The sequence below is a fragment of the Cetorhinus maximus genome, chromosome 6, assembly GCF_964194155.1.
Source record: "Cetorhinus maximus chromosome 6, sCetMax3.hap1.1, whole genome shotgun sequence".
NCBI classification, from domain to species: Eukaryota; Metazoa; Chordata; class Chondrichthyes; order Lamniformes; family Cetorhinidae; genus Cetorhinus; species Cetorhinus maximus.
This window is the reverse complement of record NC_135884.1, coordinates 80,904,058-80,923,862: the sequence shown is the minus strand read 5'-3', so window position 1 is coordinate 80,923,862 and position 19,805 is coordinate 80,904,058. Positions and strand designations below refer to the sequence as shown.

At 46.6% G+C, this 19,805-nt stretch overlaps 1 protein-coding gene across 1 annotated transcript in view; it reads right to left on the bottom strand.

The window, feature by feature from the left end:
- Positions 1 to 14,472: 14,472 nt before the first annotated feature.
- LOC144681346 (putative sodium-coupled neutral amino acid transporter 8) overlaps positions 14,473 to 19,805 on the bottom strand; it is an 80,981-nt gene continuing 75,648 nt past the window's right edge. The window contains exon 10 of the mRNA XM_078542940.1: positions 14,473 to 14,635. Within this exon, the coding sequence (XP_078399066.1) occupies positions 14,530 to 14,635 (106 nt within the window). The 3' untranslated portion in view covers positions 14,473 to 14,529. The remainder of the gene's footprint in view (positions 14,636 to 19,805) is intronic.

The following is a 19,805-nucleotide window of genomic DNA, read 5'->3' as shown; positions in this document are numbered from 1 at the left end:
CTGGAGACTGATCTGAACAGTCACCCTCTCTCAATCACGGTTAGCACTGGCACTTAGATGCCTGTCAGTGCCAAGATTGCCAGCGACTGTCTGAGATCCCAGTGTCCTAGATTCTCCCAGCTTTAATCATTCTCAGTCTGAACAGTTTACAACTCAACTAAACCCCCAAAAAGGAAATGGCTACTCAGCAACTGGCCCTTAAACCCAGCTCGTCCCACTGTCCATTCGCCATTCATTTAACCCTCTGTGGAATGGTCTGTAAAACACAGATAGGCTTTCTCAGATGGGAGATCACGGACTTAGACAGGAGGTGAATATACAGGCCTCTCTCCCACATTGACAGGCTCCATTAGTAGTTACAGAGCTTCATCTTGTTTTTTCTGGCCATTCCTACACTCATCACTATAATTCGAACCTTCCCCTGAATGTGCTGGTTTTAACAAAGGGCTTTCAATAATGCTATGAACACTGGGATACCTGGTCCTCCATCACCGTCACTCACTTCAGCTCAAATCTCCATCCCGAGAAAGTGGTTGAAAGTGCTTAGGCTGGAGAGGGAACAGGGAGTGACAAAAAGAGGATGAAAAGTAGGGGAGGATACACTCATGCCACATGACCACATCCCAGAATCTCAGCTGGGCTGGTTGCCACATTTAACCATGATTATGTGTTGGTGTGAGGTGAGGGATCAGCAATATGACCCGTGACAGTCACACACAGCAATCATAACACTGATTTGGGCAGTGTTGACCCGTCTGCCCCTTAGTTCGAGGGTCATTACACAGCGGCACTCCTGATTCCATGTAGAAAAGCAACCTTTAGTGTCAGTCCTCAGGACTGAGTAGATTCTGTTCTGGGGAGGGGTGTGTGGGGGAGGGGTGTGTGTGGGGACGGTTGTGTGGGGAAGGGGTGTGCTTAGGAGGGTGAGTGTGGGGGAGGGGTGTGTGGGGAAGGGGTGTGTGTAGGAGGGTGCATGTGGGGGAGGGGTGTGTGGTGGAGGGGAGGGGTGTGTGGAGGAGGGGTGTGTTTGGAATGGATGTATGTGGGATGGCTGTGTGGGAGAGGGGTGTAGAGGAGAGATGTGTGGGGGTGGGCTATGTGGGGGAGTGTTGTGGGGGTGATGGGGGCTTGTGGGGTGAAGGGTGTGTGGGGAAAAGGGATGGTTTAGCTCGTTCAAGGGTTAATGACTGGTGACTGTCAGGCAGCCTGCTACTACATTGTGTTAATTTAGCTGAGTTTGTGCATCATTTCATTTGGTAGCTCCAATCTCTATAACATTCTGCTGCTAATGTTTCACTTTTGTTAGAAAATTAGAATAGCAACTCACAGCTGTTAAGATCTAGATTTAGATCTTACCTTAGCACAGGATGGATAAGGTATCCTGTGCTGCATTGCTGACTGTATTGAATTAATTATTATACATTATTATGTACATGAAGTTATCTGAATAAAATGTACATTAAGCCCAGTTACTTCTCCTGACTCATTTATTCTGATCGATGCCCTTCATGAAATTAATGCTTTACACCACTCTCTGATCTCTGAGTCAGAAGGTTATGGGTGCAAGTGCCAGTACAGAGACTTGAGCTCATCATCCAGGCTGATACTCCAGGGCAGTACAGGGAGAGTGCAACACTGTAGGAGGCACTGTCTTCCAAAAGAAGTGTTGAACTGAAACCCCATCCACCCTCTCAGGTGACTCTGAGAGATTCCAGGACACTATTCCAAGGAAAAGTAGGGGAATTCTTCCTGATGTCCTAACCAACATTTATCCTTCAAGAAACATCACTAAGAAAGCAGATTCTCTCATTAGCTCATTGTTGTTTTTGGGATCTTGCCTTTTACATAGTGACTTCCATGTTTTCCTACATTACAAAACGGATGGTTAGAAAAAGAAATCACTTTTTTCCTGATGAAGTGGTGATTGTCCGGGTGAATGTAGATTTTTCCCAGTTTCGTCCTGACCTGTGAAGACCACTAAAGCCTCGGGTCAATCCCGGGTCTGTGTTCCGTTCATGAATCTGAGTAACAGTGTTGCTTTTAGCCTCAATGGAAAAGGGATGTGACATGTTTCCTACTCCCCATCACTAACCAGAAGCTCTGACTGGGAACTGGATGCTTGAGGTTGTTCAGTGAGAACTTGTGGTTGATGCCCTCTGTAATTGAATGGCCTGACAAGACTCAGATATGAAGAGTGGGCACTGGGGCAAGGGGTGCCTAATGCATATTGAATTGTGACTCAGCATGAATCAGCATGCTTAGCGGGGGAAGGGTGGAGGACAGCATATGCACACAGCCACATACACAGAAAACTTTTGTAAAGTTCCACATGAAAGGCTGACACAAAATCAAGTTAAACTTGGACATGAATGAGGAAGCACATGGGGAAAGGAGAATGGAATATAAAAGCAGGTGAGTTTCACTGCAGCTGTATAGGACCTTGGTGAGACCACATCTGGAATACTGTGCACAGTTTTTGGCCTCCTTATTTGAAAAAGGATATAATTACTTTAGAAGCATTTCAGGGAAGGTTCACATGACTCATTCCTGGGATGAAGGGCTTATCTTATGAAGAAAGGTTGAACAGGTTGGGCCTATACCCATTGGAGTTTAGAAGAATGAATGGTGATCTTATTGAAACAAATAAGACCCCGATGGTGTGGATACCAGGAGTTCCGCCTGTGGGGCAGACTAGAACACAGTTGAAAATAAGAGGTCTCCCCTTAAATTTGAAGATGAGAATTTTTCTTCTCTCAGGGGGCCATTAGTCTGTGGAGTTCTCCTCCCCAGAAAGCAGTGGAGGCTGGGTCATTGAATTAATTCAAGGCACAGTTAGATGGAGCTTTGATCGATAATGGGGTCAAGTGTTATGGGAACAGACAGGAAAGTGGAGTTGAGACCACATCCCAGATCAGCCATGATCTTATTGAATGGTGAAGCAGGCTCAAAGGGCTGAATGGCCTACTCCTGTTCCTAAGTCCTATGTTCCTGTGTCCTCAGTAGCTGTGATGTTGGCTTGAGGGGATTAGACTGAGTGGACTGTCCTAAGGACTGATACTGGGCCTGCATGGGGTGGCCCAGTGATTGAAAAAGCAGATATAATTAAGCTAGACTATTATAGAATACAGCAGGTTTGTGTATCTGGACTGTAGAATGTGGGTGTTTGTGGATACTGAGGCTGTATGGAGTGATACATGTGCAGTAGCAGACCCCAGCTTGAATCTCTCCAGCCTGGAGTTATTGAGCTGGAGTATGAGTTCCAGACAGTCGGATACATGAGGGAGGAGGAAAAATATCTGGGTCATTTGCCCCAGAACCCGAGATCAAACCTTGTAGAGGGGTGCAGGATCAGAATTAGGCTGGTGTGACCAATCTTGCAAACAATATGGGGAGCCCAGCTGGGATAGAGAATGAGGAACCCCAGAACTGATCCTATCTAACAGATTCAATGTTTTTTTATTCATTCACGGGATGTGGGCTTCGCTGGCTGGGCCAGCATTTATTGCCCATCCCTAATTGGGGTGTGTGTAGGCCACTTGGGGAAGCCTCCCAGTAAATGCTGGCTGCCTCCCTGAAGGCAGAGATTGGAGGGGGGTGGGTTGTGACCTCCTGATCAAGTACCCTGTTGCCTCTCTGCTGCCACTGGTGACAAAGGTCATCCCATTGAAAAAGACCCCCTCCCACCTTTACCAACAAAACCTCTCCCCCTCGCTGGACCTGTCTGAGTAGCCTGTCAAGTCCAGTTGCCTTAATTTCACAACCTCCCCTAGTGTTGCTGCTCCAGGCTGCCTGCAATTTGGGTTCCGCCAGGGCCACTGACCTCATTATAGCCTTGATTCAAACATGGATAAAAGAGCTGAACTCCTGAGGTGAGGTGAGAGTGACTGCCCTTAACATCAAAGCTGCATTTGACCAAATATGTCATCAAGGAGCCCTAGCAAAACTGGAGTCAATGGGAATCAGGGGGAAAAACTCTCTGCTGGTTGGAGTCATACCTATCACAAAGGAAGATGGTTGTGGTTGTTGGAGGTCAATCACCTCAACGCCAGGTCATCACTGCAGAAGTTCCTCAGGGTAGTGTCCTCGGCCCAACCATCTTCAGCTACTTCATTAATGACCTTCCTTCCATCATAAGTTCAGAAGTGGGGATGTTCGCTGATGATTGCACAACGTTCAGCACTATTTGCAACTTCTCAGATACTGAAACAGTCCATGTCCAAATGCAGGAAGGCCTGGACACTATCCAGGCTTAGGCTGACAAGTGCAAGTAATATTTGCGCCACACAAGTGCCAGGCAATAGCCATCTCCAACAAGGGAGAATCTAACCATTGCCCCTTCACACTCAATGGCATTACCATCATTGAATCCCCCACTATCAACATCCTGGGGGTTACCATTGACCAGAAACTGAACTGGACTAGCCATATAAATACTGTGGCTACAAGAGCAGGACAGAGGCTTGGAATGGTGTGATGAGTAACTCGCCTCCTGACTCCCCAAATTCTGTCCACCGTCTACAAGTCAGGAGTGTGATGGAATACTGTCCACTTGCCTGGATTAGGGATGGGCAATAAATGCTGGCCTAGCCAGTGACAGCCACATCCTGGAAATGAATTAAATAAAGCACCAGAAATGGCCACTGGTCCCAGAGATGCTGCTTGGACTGAAGAGCTGCTGGCCTTCTGATTGGAGATGGGCTATTCTTCTTTAAAGGCACGGAAGCTCCAATAGCAGGCGGTTAACTGCCTGATTGCAATGCAATCTGTCAGAGGTTCCAAAACATTTATCTGATCGCGATCATAATAAAATCAAGTTGAATCTAATTGTTGAAAGGTAGAAATGCAAAACAGCTACTAAGTTCACACACCTTTAATCTGAATCCAGCCCATTACACATTACTGGATCAAATATGGCCTGCTTTGTTTGTTGCTAAGGCTGACATCAATGTAATGAGACAGAGACTCTCCACAGTAAACTGGGCCAATGTCTTCTGGGTAAATTGACAGAAGATTAGTGTGAAGTGTTCAAAAATACACAACCAGTTTAGACCCCATGGGGACAAATCTCCATCTGCCAAAAAAGGCCGCCATGGGCAACTATCGAGGTAAGGGATAAAACCAAAAGAAAAAGCGGAACAGAAGTCAAAAAATAGCACACATCCTGGTGAATAGGAAATATACAAAGGGTGATAAAGCAATTAATATAAAGAAGAGGCATGAAAATAAACTTGCAATGGATAGCAAAATCAACATAAAAGATTCTTATGATTATATTGTGAAGATGAGGGTCATCATAAACAAAGTGCACATTCATAACAGCGATATCAATAAAACTAGGGAAATGGTGGACATGCAGAAGAAATACTTGGCATTAGTATTTATCCCAAGTTAATGAATATTGAATCAGGCACAGGTGCTCATCGAAACTAACATAAGCAAAATAAGAGTCATGGTAAATAGTCGCCTGGTAGTACAGAACTTGAGTACTGCTGAAAAAAGAGACATGTTGTCTAACATTTTGCACTCATCAGGACAGATTCGCAAGGATACCAACAGTGAAGAGAACAACAATTTATACTGCATGAGAGAGAGTGCTGATTGGTTAGTAAGTGTAATCTGATTGGCCAAGGCATTGTCATGCATTATGCATGCTAGAAGCTACATATATTGACACACAGGACACTGTTCTTTGCAGACAATGCCCATGCATTGCACCTTTTTTAACTAAACAAAAGCTTAGGGGACAGCTATTCCCTGGTCCATTCCCCATGGCAATGCCTTGACCAATCAACCTGCCTGTTTGATTTGAACAAAAGCTTGGCAGTTAATTGTTCCTGCTGCATTCTCCATGGCAACATCTCGACCAATCAGAGTCCACTTGCCAACAAAACTCTTCTCGAGCAGCATAAGTTGTTGTTCCCTTTACTGTTGGTAATCTTGCAAATCTGTCCTGATGAGTGCAAGGTGAAAAACTTAGACAGCATGTCTCTTTTTTTTCAGCAGTACTCAAGTGATGGGGAAAATAATGGCACCAAAGAGTGACAAATCCCCAGGACCAGATGGTTACCAGCCCATGGTTTAAAGGAAGCAAGTGAGAACATTGCAGACACACTAACAGCAATCATGCAAAGTTCTCTTGATTCAGGAACCATTCCTGTAGATTGGAAAGTTATGCATGTCACTCCACTATTTAAGAAAGGTGAGAAAGGGGAAGCAGGGAATTATAAACTAGTTTATCTAACATCTGTTGTCAGCAGATGACTAGAGTCTATAATTAAGGACATGGTGACTAAACACCATGACCAGAATTTTTCGCTCGTCAGGCGAGCGTGTGCCTGACCCAAATGAGTATAAAATGATGCACGATGACGTTGGGCAAGTGTGGGAGTCGGCAGCGCGCCAGCTGACAATTAAAAGGCTTATTAAGGCCACTAAAGTAATAACTAATTTCAATTTTTCGCTGCCCATTAACCTTAAGGTTGACAGAGACACATGAGGGGACATTTTTTTTAACATTTCAAAATTCTTTATTTTTAATTTTTTAAACCTTTAGCTCCCTGAGGCAGCTCTGTGCCAAGGAATTTTTCTGATGCCTGACGAATCTGATTGAATTTTTTGAAGTGGTGACTGAAGAAGAGAGCAGAAGAATGTCTGTGGGCGTTAGTTTTCTGGACTTCCAATCCCTCACAAGGGACTATGAACTAAAGCTGAAACTCGTGGAATTTAATGTAAATAATGGAGCTGGTTAGGAAATTGGTTGGGTGGCAGGTGACAGGAGCCGGGATTTTCCACTTCCCTTTGCAGCGAGCGTGTTTGGTGATGTGAATGGAAAATATTGCGAGATGGCCTGAGTTGTATTTCCTGGCGACATAAAACCAGGACGCGATTGTTCCCCCTCCCCCCACCATCAATGCAGGCCGCATTTCCCACTATTCAATGATGGGAACTTAATTTTAATGCATTTGCATCTTATCATTGTGCCGGAATCATCCCCCACATCAAAGTTAATTCCCACGTCGGCGTGACTTCAGAACGACGTGATTTAATGTTGCCTTTAAAAGGTGTGCACCTGGCGAGCTGAACTTCGAGGGGAACTGGGAGGTGAGTGCACACAACCTTGTGCAGCGCTCACAGGAGACTGTAGGACATCAAGGTAGAGGCATCGCACATTCGGCGAGAGGTATAGACAAGTTGCTTTTTCCCGGCGGGCTTTCAGTGCAGTGCCAAGGCAAGGGCAGCACAGACTGATGGAATTACACAAGCACATGCCGGTGGGGGGGGATGGGTGGGGGGAAAGGGGATGAGGGAAGCGGCCATGCACTTGGAAAAGCTTGTCAGAAGTGAGCATTCTTCCACAGCTGAGACTGTTCAGCAGCAGCTCCATTGGCATGCTTGGAGTTGGCGTCTGAAGCTTTTCTGCCCACTCAAGCGACGTAAAAACATGAAAGTGCCACCAAATGCTCCAGAGCCTTTCACCTCTCGGGCGCAGGCTGCAAATTAATAAGCATTTTCGGGGCCAGCAGAACAATTGGACGACTGGGCAAGTTGTAGAGTCCCCTTGCGAAAGGTGCCCATGGCGCAGTCACTGGTGGAGGCCCTCACAGCCCTTTCTAATGTCTTTATTAAGGTTTGGACCAGTATCCATCATGGTTCAAGCTAACAGTGCAGCCTTGCAGTGTGGGTTAGGAGAATGTCTGTGCCTGAGCTGAGAGCACAGTATGCAGTCCAGTGGCTGAAACTGCTGCCAATCAGCCAAGTGGGGTGGGGCGGAGGTGGATGGGGTTTCGGACAGCCAATGAGCGCTCTACACATCATCCAAGTGGTGGCCAGCACTCTCCTGCATGCGTGAAAAGGCCTTAAGACACAGCCGGAGCCAGAGGCTTAACCAAAAGTGGTCCTTGGGAGACTTTCAGAAGGCTTTCGACAAGGTTCCACATAAGAGATTGGCATGTAAAATTAAAGTGCATGGGATTGGGGGTAGTGTATTGAGATGGATAGGAAACTGGTTGGCAGACAGGAAACAAAGAGTAGGAATAAACGGGTCTTTTTCCGAATGGCAGGCAGTGACTAGTGGGGTACCGCAGGGATCGGTGATGGGTCCCCAACTATTCACAATATATATTAATGATTTAGATGAGGGAACTAAGTGTAATATCTCCAAATTTGCAGATGACACAAAGCTGGGTGGGAGGGTGCTTCAGGGTGATTTGGACAAGCTGAGTGAGTGGGCAAATGCATGGTAGATGCAGTATAATGTGGATAAATGTGAGGTTATCCACTTTGGTAGCAAAAACAGGAAGGCAGATTATTATCTGAATGACTATAAATTGAGAGAGGGGGATGTGCAACAAGACCTGGGTGTCCTCGTACACCAGTCACTGAAGGTAAGCATGCAGGTGCAGCAGGCGGTAAAGAAGGCAAATGGTATGTTGGCCTTCATAGCCAGAGGATTCGAGTACAGGAACAGGGATGCCTTGCTGCAATTGTACAGAGCCTTGGTGAGACCACACCTGGAATATTGTGTGCAGCTTTGGACCCCTTATCTGAGGAAGGATGTACTTGCTATAGAGGGAATGCAGCGAAGGTTTACCCGACTGATCCCTGGGATGTCGGGACTGACATATGAGGAGAAATTGAGTCGGTTAGGATTATATTCGCTAGGGTTCAGAAGAATGAGGGAGGATCTCATAGAAACCTATAAAATGCTAACAGGACTAGACAGGGTGGATGCAGGAAGGATGTTCCCGATGGTGGGGGAGTCCAGAACCAGGGGTCACAGTCTGAGGATACAGGGTAGACCATTTAGGATTGAGATGAGGAGAAATTTCTTCACCAAGCGAGTGGTGAGCCTGTGGAATTCACTACCACAGAAAGTAGTTGAGGCCAAAACATTGTATGTTTTCAAAAAGGAGCTAAGTATAGCTCTTGGGGTGAAAGGGATCACAGGGTATGGGGAGAAAGTGGGAGCAGGCTATTGAGTTGGATGATCAGCCATGATCATAGTGAATGGCGGAGCAGGCTCGAAAGGCCGAATGGCCTACTCCTGCTCCTATTTTCTATGTTTCCATGTTTCTATATGCTAACCCTCACGTCTCTCTCTTTGATCCTGCAGGAGAAAAATATCAAGATCATGGGAACCTGGTGATTTAGTGGTATGCGTCATGGCTTAAAGGGAGCAGAGAAGAAGATGAAGGGAGCGACAGACGCACCTGGCTTGGCTTCTCTCAAGGTGAAGGGGGTGGCAGGGCCTCCTCCAGACGCAGCTGAACATCCACAGTGAGCCTTCGCTCGTAGGCACCTCACTAGACCCAGGGTCTATAGGCACCGCCTTTCATTCCTGCAGATGAGCAAGGACCAGTGTCTCTGAAGACTGCTCATGTCTAGGGAACTGGTTGGTCACATATGCCACCTGCTGCAGGATTTGGCACCACAGGGACATGGAGGGCACCCACTGCCTGAGGCCGTGAAAGTGATCGCTCAATTTTTACGCCAGTGACTCCTTCCAGGTCTCCACAGGTGACCTGTTCAGGATCTCACAAGCCTCCACACAGAAGTGTAGCTCAGGAGGTCATGGAAACCATCTTCATGAAGGCACGGAACTTTCTGCATTTCGCCCAGGAATAGGAAACCCAGGAAGATTTGCGCAGGTCTCAGGTTTCCCACAGGTGCAGGGTGCCATCAACTGCACTCACATGGCGCTTAGATCTCTATGGCAACAAGTAGTCAACTACATCAACCACAAGGGCTTCCACTCGCTGAATGTTCAGCTGGTGTGTGACCTCCACAAACACATCCTGCACATCAACGACTCCTACATCCTTAGGAGGTCTCAGATCCCTGACACATTCCAGGGTCCAGAGAGGCTGCTGGGTTGGCTCCTCGGGGGCAAGGGCTACCCACAGAGGACGTGGCTGATGACACCCGTGCGGCGTTCTTAGACTGCAGCAGAGCAACGGTATAACGAGGCTCAAGACACAACCTGGACTGGAGCAAATGATATGCATTTTGATAATGAGGTTCTGATGCTTCGATAGGTCTGGTGGAGCACTGCAACACAGTCCACAGAGGATGTCGCGCATCATCGTAGCTTACTGTGCACTACACAACTTAGCATTGCAATGGGGGGAGGACCTGGCTGAGGAGCAGATGGAAGAGTTGCATGTCTCCTCCGATGAGGAGGACGTCAAAGGGGATGACGGCAATGAGCTCCTCGACTGGCGGTGAGGCCATCGATGGCACTGGCCAGGCAAGGCAGGTGTGCTTGGGAGGTCCTCATAGCCGCAAGATGTGAGTGTGAAGCCGGACCATCACTTTGGTCTGAAGGTTACACATTGCACAGGGAAGGGGCCCTGGACTGAGATATCTGCCTTCATCTTGTGCAGGAACCAAGGTTTCACATCTGAGTGACACGAACACTGCTCATCGTAACAAGGAGCCATATGCAAGGAGACACTCTTGGGAGTTTATTGACAATAGTGAACATTATGTACAAGTGATTAACACCCGTGCCCAGGCTGTGCAACTACATCTTCTTAACCTTCCTAACCCTCCCGCATGCCTTGGTGCTCCCCAGACATCCACAGCAGAGGCGGAGGCAGCCTGCTGACTACTATGCCCTGTTTGTGATGACCTTGACTGGCGACCTCTAGAGGGCTGAGGCTTGGTGAGCGCTGGCCTGCTTTTGGGGTCCTGCTGTGTGGCAATGGCACCCTCCTCACCCTGTGGAGCTGGAGCTGCTGAGGTCACAGAAAGAGGGAATTCGGTTGGGCCGGTCACTCCCTGAGTCACCTGGGTGGATGGCCCCGGGGTGTGCACCTGCTGACCCTCTTCCCTATGGATGCCCAAGGGCCCCTGGCTGACCGCTTGAGAGGGAGGAACAGCTGGAATGAGTTTGAGATGCCCCCTCCACTCTAGCATTGACACTAATGGATGGCAGCAATTGCCTTAGCGATGGAGTTAGCACCGTGCAGCAGTGCAGGACCAATGTCCTGTACCAAAGTCTCCATGGCAGCTGCAATCCTACCAGTGTTGACCTCGATGTCTTGGCATGCCGGTGCTATCACCTCAGACTGAAGGCAGATGGGATCCTCCATCAATCTGAGGAATGCAGTGGACATCCCTTCCTGATGTTCCCTAGCTTGCCTTTGCAGCTCCAGCAACTGAGACATGGCCGAGTCCAGAGGCTCATCATCTGACTCGGAATCAGCAACGTTCTGGCCTCCAGCAATCCTCTGAGTGCCAGGCACCTGCACCTGGGATGTCCCTGCTGGATGTTGCACTGCTGGATCCTCACTTGGTAGAGCAGCACTGACCTCACCATCAGCATAGGTATCGTTCACATCATCGTCACCCAGCTGGATGACTCTATTTTCAAAGTCTGTGAAAACTTTGATGTCAGGCATTCCTTCACCAGCCTGCGACCTCTCCTTTTTGTTGTATGCCAGCTTGTCCTGCATGAAGACAGATGGAGGGAGTGTAAGCAAGATGCCCACCAGGCCAGACAACCAGTACTCCAGGCATGCGTGGTGTGGGAGTGATGGATGGGATGAGGACATGATGGGCGGGAGAGAATGAATGGTGATGTCCCTTGAACTGGCAGTGAGTGAGGTCCCTGTGGGTGTGCGATGGCTTTATGAGTGTGTGAGTTCAGAGTGATGAGAAGAGTGACTTACCCTGGCGGAATGGAGGAGATCATTCATCCTCTTGCAGCACTGGGTGGCTGTCCTCTTCTGAAGGGCATTGGCACTGACCACTGCTGCCACCACCTCCCATGCTAGATTAGTGAGCTTGATGGCTGGTCTTCGCCCAGAGCGGGGATATAGGAGTTTGAGGCAGGCTTCCACTGCGTCCAGCAGGTGTCCCAGAGAGGCATCACTAAATTTGGGGGCTGCCACCTTCTTTGCTTTTGGGGCCACTGTCGCCTGGAGCAACCCTCTGGTCTGAAGACATGAAGTAGGCTGCGCTCTGGTGTGCTTTAAATATGGCGCCCGCAGCGAGGAAGTGCTGATGTCACAGCGTGACGGGCAAATGTCAGCCTGTCCGCCAGCAATCCAGTGTGTTTCCCATGCATGCGTTATTAATGAGGTGCTGGGAAGCAGGCGATATGGCATGAAAACCCAGCATTGTGGCCAGGGGGGGAGTTTGTCTTTTCTCATGCCCACTTCCGCTCTTAGTGCAAATCTGTTGTCGCTGGACAAGGATCTGTGTTGGGTCCTGAGCTATTTACTATGTTCATTAACAACTTAGAGGCAAAAACACAAAGTTTAGCGACACAAGTGTAAACAATGCATAAAATTAAAGAGTTATTGATCACTTAAGTGAATAGGCAAAACCGTGGGAAGTGTCTTTCAGTGTAGACAAAGGTGAGGTCATTCACTTTAGGCCTAGAAAGAAGCTGGAGACTTTCTAAATGGTGAACAAGGACCAAAGACTTGGGTGTCCAGGTACATAGATCATTATAATATCATGAACAGGTAAAGAAAATAATGGAAAAGGCAAATGTAATGCTGGCCTTTATGTCAAGAGGAGTAGAGTTCCAGTTGTTAGAAGTTGTGCTTCAGCTGTACAAAGCCCTGGTTAGACCACATTGGAGCATTGCGAACAGTTTGAGAAACCACAGCTAAGGAAGGATTTATTGGACTTGCTGGGAGTGCAGCTCCAAGTGACCAGTATGGTATGCGGACATCAAGGATTAAATAATGAGGAAAGGCTACACAAACCAATGTCGTATTCCCTGGAATTTAGAAATTAAAGGGTGATTTGATCGAAGTTTTCAAGATATTAAGGGGAACCAGTAGGGTGGATTAGGAGAAACTATTTCTGCTGATTGGAGAGATGAGGAATATGGGGATGTGGGGTGGGGGGTGCGGTGTGGGCGTGGGGCACAGTCAGCTAATTAGACCAAGGCCTTTCAGGAGCGAAATTAGGAAATACTGCTACGCACAGAGAGTGTGGTAGAAGTTTGGAGCTCACTTCTGCAAATGGCAATTGATGTTAGATCAGTTGGTAGGTTTAAATCTGAGGCTGATAGATTTTTGTTAGTGCCATATTAAAGGAGATGAGGTAAAGGCAGCTACATGGTCAGACATGATCTCATTGAATGGTGGAACAGGCTCAATGGGACCAAAGGGCCCACTCTGGTTCTGATGGTCCTATTCGTATTGATGCCGGATCTGAATGGGACATACCATGGACTGATGCTGGTTGGAGCGCCAGGTAAGGGTAAATCAGGTTGGATGAATGTGACTGGATTATTTGAGGAGGTTTCCAGTAAGCTAAATAAGTTAGCATACCCAGATGTTTACATGGATTTCCAGAAGACATTTGGCAAAATTTCACTCAATGATTATCAGTGAAATGGGTGCCTAGAATTGGAAGTAGCTGCATGACTTTGGTTCGAAATTGGTTCATAGGTTGGAGGCAGAGAGGGGGCATAAAGGGTAATATTCTTGTTGGTGGGGAGTGACAAGTGTCATTCCCTAGGAATCTGTTATTAAGCCTTAACTTTTCACCATATTTATTAATCACCTGGTGGTATGAAGAGCTGATTATCCACGTTTGCAGATCACACAAAGGTAACAAGGACAGTAAGCAGTGCAGGAATGTGCAAAGGGAGATTGATGAGATTAACCGTGGCAAATAAAGCTCATTGTGGAGAAATGTGAGGTCATCCACTTGGGAGCCATTAAAGTGAAATCAAAATAAACCAAAGGAACAGTGAATGAGCAAAAAGATTTAGAAATCAAAGTCCACAAACCATTAAAAACTAGTGGACAGGTATAAAAAGGAATCAAAAGTGGTGAATGCTGGCCTTTATCTCACCTGAGCTGGAAGCCAATGAGGTGGAAGCCATTGCTTTTGTTATGTGAAGATCTGGTTAGACCAAAATCTGGACTGCAGTGTTCAGTTCCGGGCACTGCATTTAGGAAGGAAAGGTTGGCTCTGCATGTGATGCAGCTCAGATACACCAGAACGATAGTGTAATTCCAGATTTTAAATTAGGAGAACAGATTTCATAGACTTGGCTTTTATTCCCTTGAGTATAGAAATTGAGAGGTGACAGACAAGCTAACACACACGCACACACACACACACACACCCACACACACAGACACAGACACACAGACACAGACACACATACACGCACACATACACCCAGACACAGACACACCCAGACACAGACACACACCCTGACACAGACACACACACATGCACGGATACACACACACACACCTAGGCACAGACACACACACACACACAGGCAGACAGGCACACACACACACAAACACACAGGCAGACAGACACACACGCACACACACACACATACACACACACACACACACACAGACACATATACACACACACAGACATGCACACACACACACACAAACACAGACATATACATAGACACACACAGTCGCACAGAAATACACAGTTACAAACAAACTTACGAAATAAAATGCTGAGAGTACGTGACAGTTAACTCCATGTATTTCACTGTATTGTACACACATTAAACCTTGTAAGGATTTAGACCAGTCGTTCTATAAGCTCCATTGCTGCAGTGGCTGTACTCTGTCCAAAGATGAACACTCCACACAGGATTGCGACTGTTCCCCAGACAATCAAACACGACCTAGTAGCAGAAAAGTAGCTCAATAAAATGGCAGAAATCAAAACAAAACAGGAATCAATGAAGTACTTTTGAAGTGTCGTCATTGTTGTAATGTAGGGAATGTGGCAACCAATTTGTACACAGTGAACTCCCACAAAAGGTAATGTGGTACTGACCAGTTAAACTGCTTCAGTCTTGCTGCTTGAGGGATAATTGTTAACCAGGATCCCAGAGAGAATTCCCTTGTTCCCTATTGAGGTAGTACCATAGGGTTTTTACTGTCCAGCTCAGAGGAGACATAGTGCCTTAGTTTAACATCTCAACTGAAAGACAGTACCTTCAACAGTGCAGCACTCCCTCAGCACAACATTGGAATAACAGCCTAGATTCTGGGCTCCAGTCTTAGAAGGGAGGCTTGAACTCACAACTATTGAACTTAAAGGTGCAAGTGAATCAAGTCAGTGAAGTTCCCTATGTTCCTAGCATCAGGCTATCTCTTTGGGCTGGCTTACTGCTGCTTCTCTTTTCTCCCTGCCCCTTACCTATGCAATTTAACAGCGATGCTACATAAAACGCTGGACATGAAGTGCAGAAATAAGGGATAATACTAAATCTTTATCAATCGCTTTCAATGCCCCAGCTGGAGTATTGTATCTAATTCTGGATACCGTGCTCTGGATTTGCATCCTCCAGGTGGGTAGCGAGAGTCTGGAAAATTTCTGACTCAGCCGCCTTGGGAGAAAGTGCCCACCAGGACATGATCTTGACTATTGGGTGGCACGTGCGAGCTGGAATCAGGCCAGCCGATCTGGGAAGAAGTGCAGAGGCGGCCACAGGGGCTGCCGGGTGCCGAGGTGAGCTGTTTAAAAGGCCCATCTTGGTGCTGTGGGGCTTTGTCTCAGTGAGAAAGAAACACAAAGGCCCTCCAGCCCTCACCCCTCACACCCCCTTCACCCTCCAAACGCTCCCTATGCCCCATCCATGCCACCTCATTACCCCTGCCCACACCCCCATGTCCCCTATACTAAGCTCTGCCCTTCCACCCACCCCTATGTCCCCTCATGTCTGCTATGAAGGGCAGAGCTTGGCATGGGGGGGGCATGAGGGGGACCTTTTGAACTTATCTTTTTAAATGTCCCCTCATGCACATTAGGATTCATGACCCCTCTGAGGATCTGTGAACCACCACTCTTTAAAACCCCAACACAAATCTATGAAAATTGCAGGGCAATAGGGCATGCCTATCTCCGCAATGTAGCCGGCCTGGTCAGGAGTTCCTGATGCAGGGTTTTGACAGGAACCAGCCTGCATCTTTAAGGCAGTCCCGAAAATTAGACAGCTCGGGAATGGGGTTGGGAATCCAGTATGGGGACCTACCCGCCATTTTAAAATCCAGACTCATTCTTTAGGCTGGATGTCAAGGCCTTACAAAGAGTGCAGATCTGATTGACCAGGAGCGGAGCAGGATTGAGGGACTTCCGTTAGCTTGGAGAGACTGGAGGAACCAGGATTGTTTTCCATTCGGCAGAGATATCGGGAGATTTAATAGAAATGTTTAAAGTGCTGAAGGGTTTTGATAGCCAAGATAGGGGGAAGCTTCTCACCGAGGAGGGACTGTAACCAGACTGCACAGATTAAAGATAATTGGCAATTTATTTTTTAAATATAACAGGTTGTTAAGATCTGTGAGGGTGGTGAATGAGGATTCAGCAATAACTTTCAACAGGGAACTGGATTTTATTCAAAACAAAAAAAAGTTTCAATGCTATATACAACAGTGGATCCAACTGGATAGTCCTTTCAAAGCGCTGACACAGACACAATGGGCTGAATGGCCTCTTTCTGTGCCGTATAATTCCATGACTGTACTGGTTACTGCTACAGGGTCCAGGCCTGGGAGATATTCTGCCCCTAATGGAAATTTGAAGTACTATAGGAAGAGCCTGGATTGTCTTTGAGGCTGGGGATGTTGGCTACACATCTCAGACATGCAGCCAGTTTGACTGAAAATTCTTGCTTGTCCTTTGAGGTGAAGGTGACCGTGTTCACCATCTCGGGTGTTTGGTGGGGTTCTGGTGGTACGTTGGTGACTGTGAAGACCTGCCTGTGCCCGGAAGGTTCTACTGCAAATAGGAAAGGACACCACAGACATTTGAATTTCAAACACATTGCAGGCTAAGGATGCCCTTTCTTTGCATTTTCTCTCTGCTTCTGATCTGTGCCTGCTTTCGGAGGAGGCTGTACCATTTTGTGTTTGGTGCCATGATCCTGGGTCAGATTCTCCCAGGACTCAAAGTGGACATCAAAACTCCTAAGTGAAGCCTTCAATGTGTCCTTGTGGTGCTTCCTTTGACCATCACGAGGGCCCACCTGAGACTCAAGCATCCCATAGAAGATTCACTGAGTGTCAGACATTCTGGCTACATGAGCAACCCAACCGTTTCTGGGAATGTCACCATGGAAGAACACAACTGCAAACCAGAGGCGGGGTTGAACATTCCCACAGGATCCTAGTGCAGTCCTGGCGAGTTGTGGGAGAGGGAGTTGGAACCAGAAGATCATGAGGTTATCATAATAGCCAGGCCTCAGTGAATCTCTCCAGACAAGCTCTGATTAAAGGGGACAGCTAGTCAGAATTGGGGTGTGGAAGGTGAAAGATGAGTAAGTGGACGGGAGCATTTTCCTTGATGGTGCAAGGCCTGGCCATGCTCAAAAATGGCCACTGTTTCGACTCAGCAGCCTCCAGTCATCCTCTTACAGGGTCCTTAGCTCCACTGGGTTGTCATGAATGGGGCCTTGTGGCTGCTGGCAATGAGCATTTACTTTCAGATTAACATCAGTGTCCAATCTTTCATTGCGAAAAGAATGCCCTGCACTTACACAACACTTTTTATGAGCGCCAGCTATCCCAAAATACTATACAGCCAATGAAGAACGTTTGATACATTGCCCCTGTTTTAATCTATGGAAGCGTGGCAGCCAATTTACACGAAGTAAGCTCCCACAAACAGCAGTGTGATAATGACTAGATAATCCGTTTTAGCGATTTTGAGTGAAGGATAAAAAATTAACATAATGCCAGGGAGAAGTGCTCCAGTTCTTTTTCAAAAACGTGTTGTGGGATTTGAGAGGGTGGATGGAGTCTCAGTTTAATGTCTCATCTAAAAGGCAGCACCTCTTCCAGTGCAGCACTCTCTCAATACTGCAATGCAGTGCTAACCTTAATGTTTCTCCTCAAATCCTGTCATGATAATGAAGGAAAAACATCGAATTGCATCCAGAAATATTGGACTTTAAAAATAAGACCTGAGTTTTTAAAATGCACACAAGCCACTAGCTGGAATGCTGTGGAGTGACTCCCTAAGGAGGTAATGGAACCCCACCTTGTTGCCAGACAAGGGACTTCTAAAGACATCCAGAAACTAATTGCTCCCTCTGCTGGAGGCAATGGGACATAATGGAAGATGAGCATCTAGAAATTCTGTGAGCAATGCCCAGGCAGATTTGTGAATTCACTCTCAACTTGGAATATACAAAGGAGGGGTTAAAACTGAGCTGAAAAGCTGCTCCGGTGTCTGTCTGTTGGTGGGTGGTCTAAGTTAGAGCAAGTGCTGCAAGTTTGACTCAAAAGTAACAGCCATATACAGTACCCCTGCAAATCACCATTTTGCAGGTATCCTGATCTTTCAGCCTCTCTACCGAATTCAACACTACTGGAACCTTGAAACCAACTATTCATCTACTGAAGACAACTCTTCTGAACCTCGAAACTGATTATTCATCTACCAGAGTCAATTCTACTGGAATATTGAATCGTAATGCTCAATCACCTACTCCCAACGAGTCAAGAACTGTTCCATATACCCTTTTTAAAAAGTATATATATATTCACTTACTTCAAGCTAAATTCTTACTTTTAACCTGTATGACCGGATATGCATGTGTTTTATCCTTTCTTGCCTTTAGTAGTTAATAAATTTACTCTTACCTTTAACTCAAGAAAATCTGATCAAATTGGCTCCTTCAGAACCAGAATGATTGGGTCTGGGAAAAAGGTATCCGTGAAAGGGATCTTTTTTAGATCAAATCTTGTTGCGACCAACAGAAGTGGGGTGGGGGTGTGAGGGGGCAGTGCTGAATAAAGATGGGGAGCCAATTCACCTCCTCACCCGGGGCGTAAAAATTTGGGGGTGTCCAAGCCAGACAGTGACAAATTGAGGGGCCTCGCCTGGATCAACAACTCTGGGGGACCTCACCTGGGGGTGGGTCGCAACAATCCCGTGAGGAGGACTTGAAGCAACAACCTTCAAACACAGAGGTAAGAGTGATACAGTGGACGCACATAGAATTGTCAAAATTTGCAGAGAGTACATCTGTCTCAGGCATGAAACTTACGTCAAGGTCCAAACCAAGGTGGGAGTGACAGTAAAGATAGTGGGATGGTTCCCACCCTGATATTTTTTTCACTGCCACCCATTCCACCCATATTCAGTGGACATCATTTTCAGCTCATATTTGCTCAGCAGCACTCACTCCCACTCTGTAATGTGTTATCTTTTTTAATATCTTTGGGAACATGGTGGCATTCTGTAAAGAAGGAGGTGTGTGGGTGTCCGTAATTAATTAAACTGGGGGAAGGTTAATAAAGACTATGGGAACTAAGTGGTGAAAGGTAAAAGGGCTAGATGCATGCATTTGTAATGAGAGGCTTTGGTGAAGTTGAATGTATGAGTAAATAGATTGGGTTTTAACATTTGCATTAAGTGATAGGTAGGGACTTGACTTTTCAGATGTTAAATTTCAAAGGGAGTTTAGAAATTACAAGGGACTTTTACAACTTACAAAGGTTTCATAGGTAAACAAGGGAAGGTTATTACATTTTATTTGACCCAAAAGTGGAGGCGGTAGGAAGACATGACATATTTTTATATTTTGGAATAATTGTCTTCTAAGAGGTGCTGAGGACAATGGAATCTAAGATGAAAAGGGGAAAAAGGATATTTAAGGAAAGATGTTGAGGTGGGTTGTAGGTGGCTGTGTGGTGGAGATATACTGAGAGCAGCTCTGTGCTGAGAAAAGTGGTGAATTTGAAACAGCCATCCAGCTTCAAGCCAGAAAACTCGTTGTTTTCAGAAAGCAGTCTGTTTCTGAACTTCCTTTGGTTCCATAGCAGAGTGGAAGAGAATGAGAA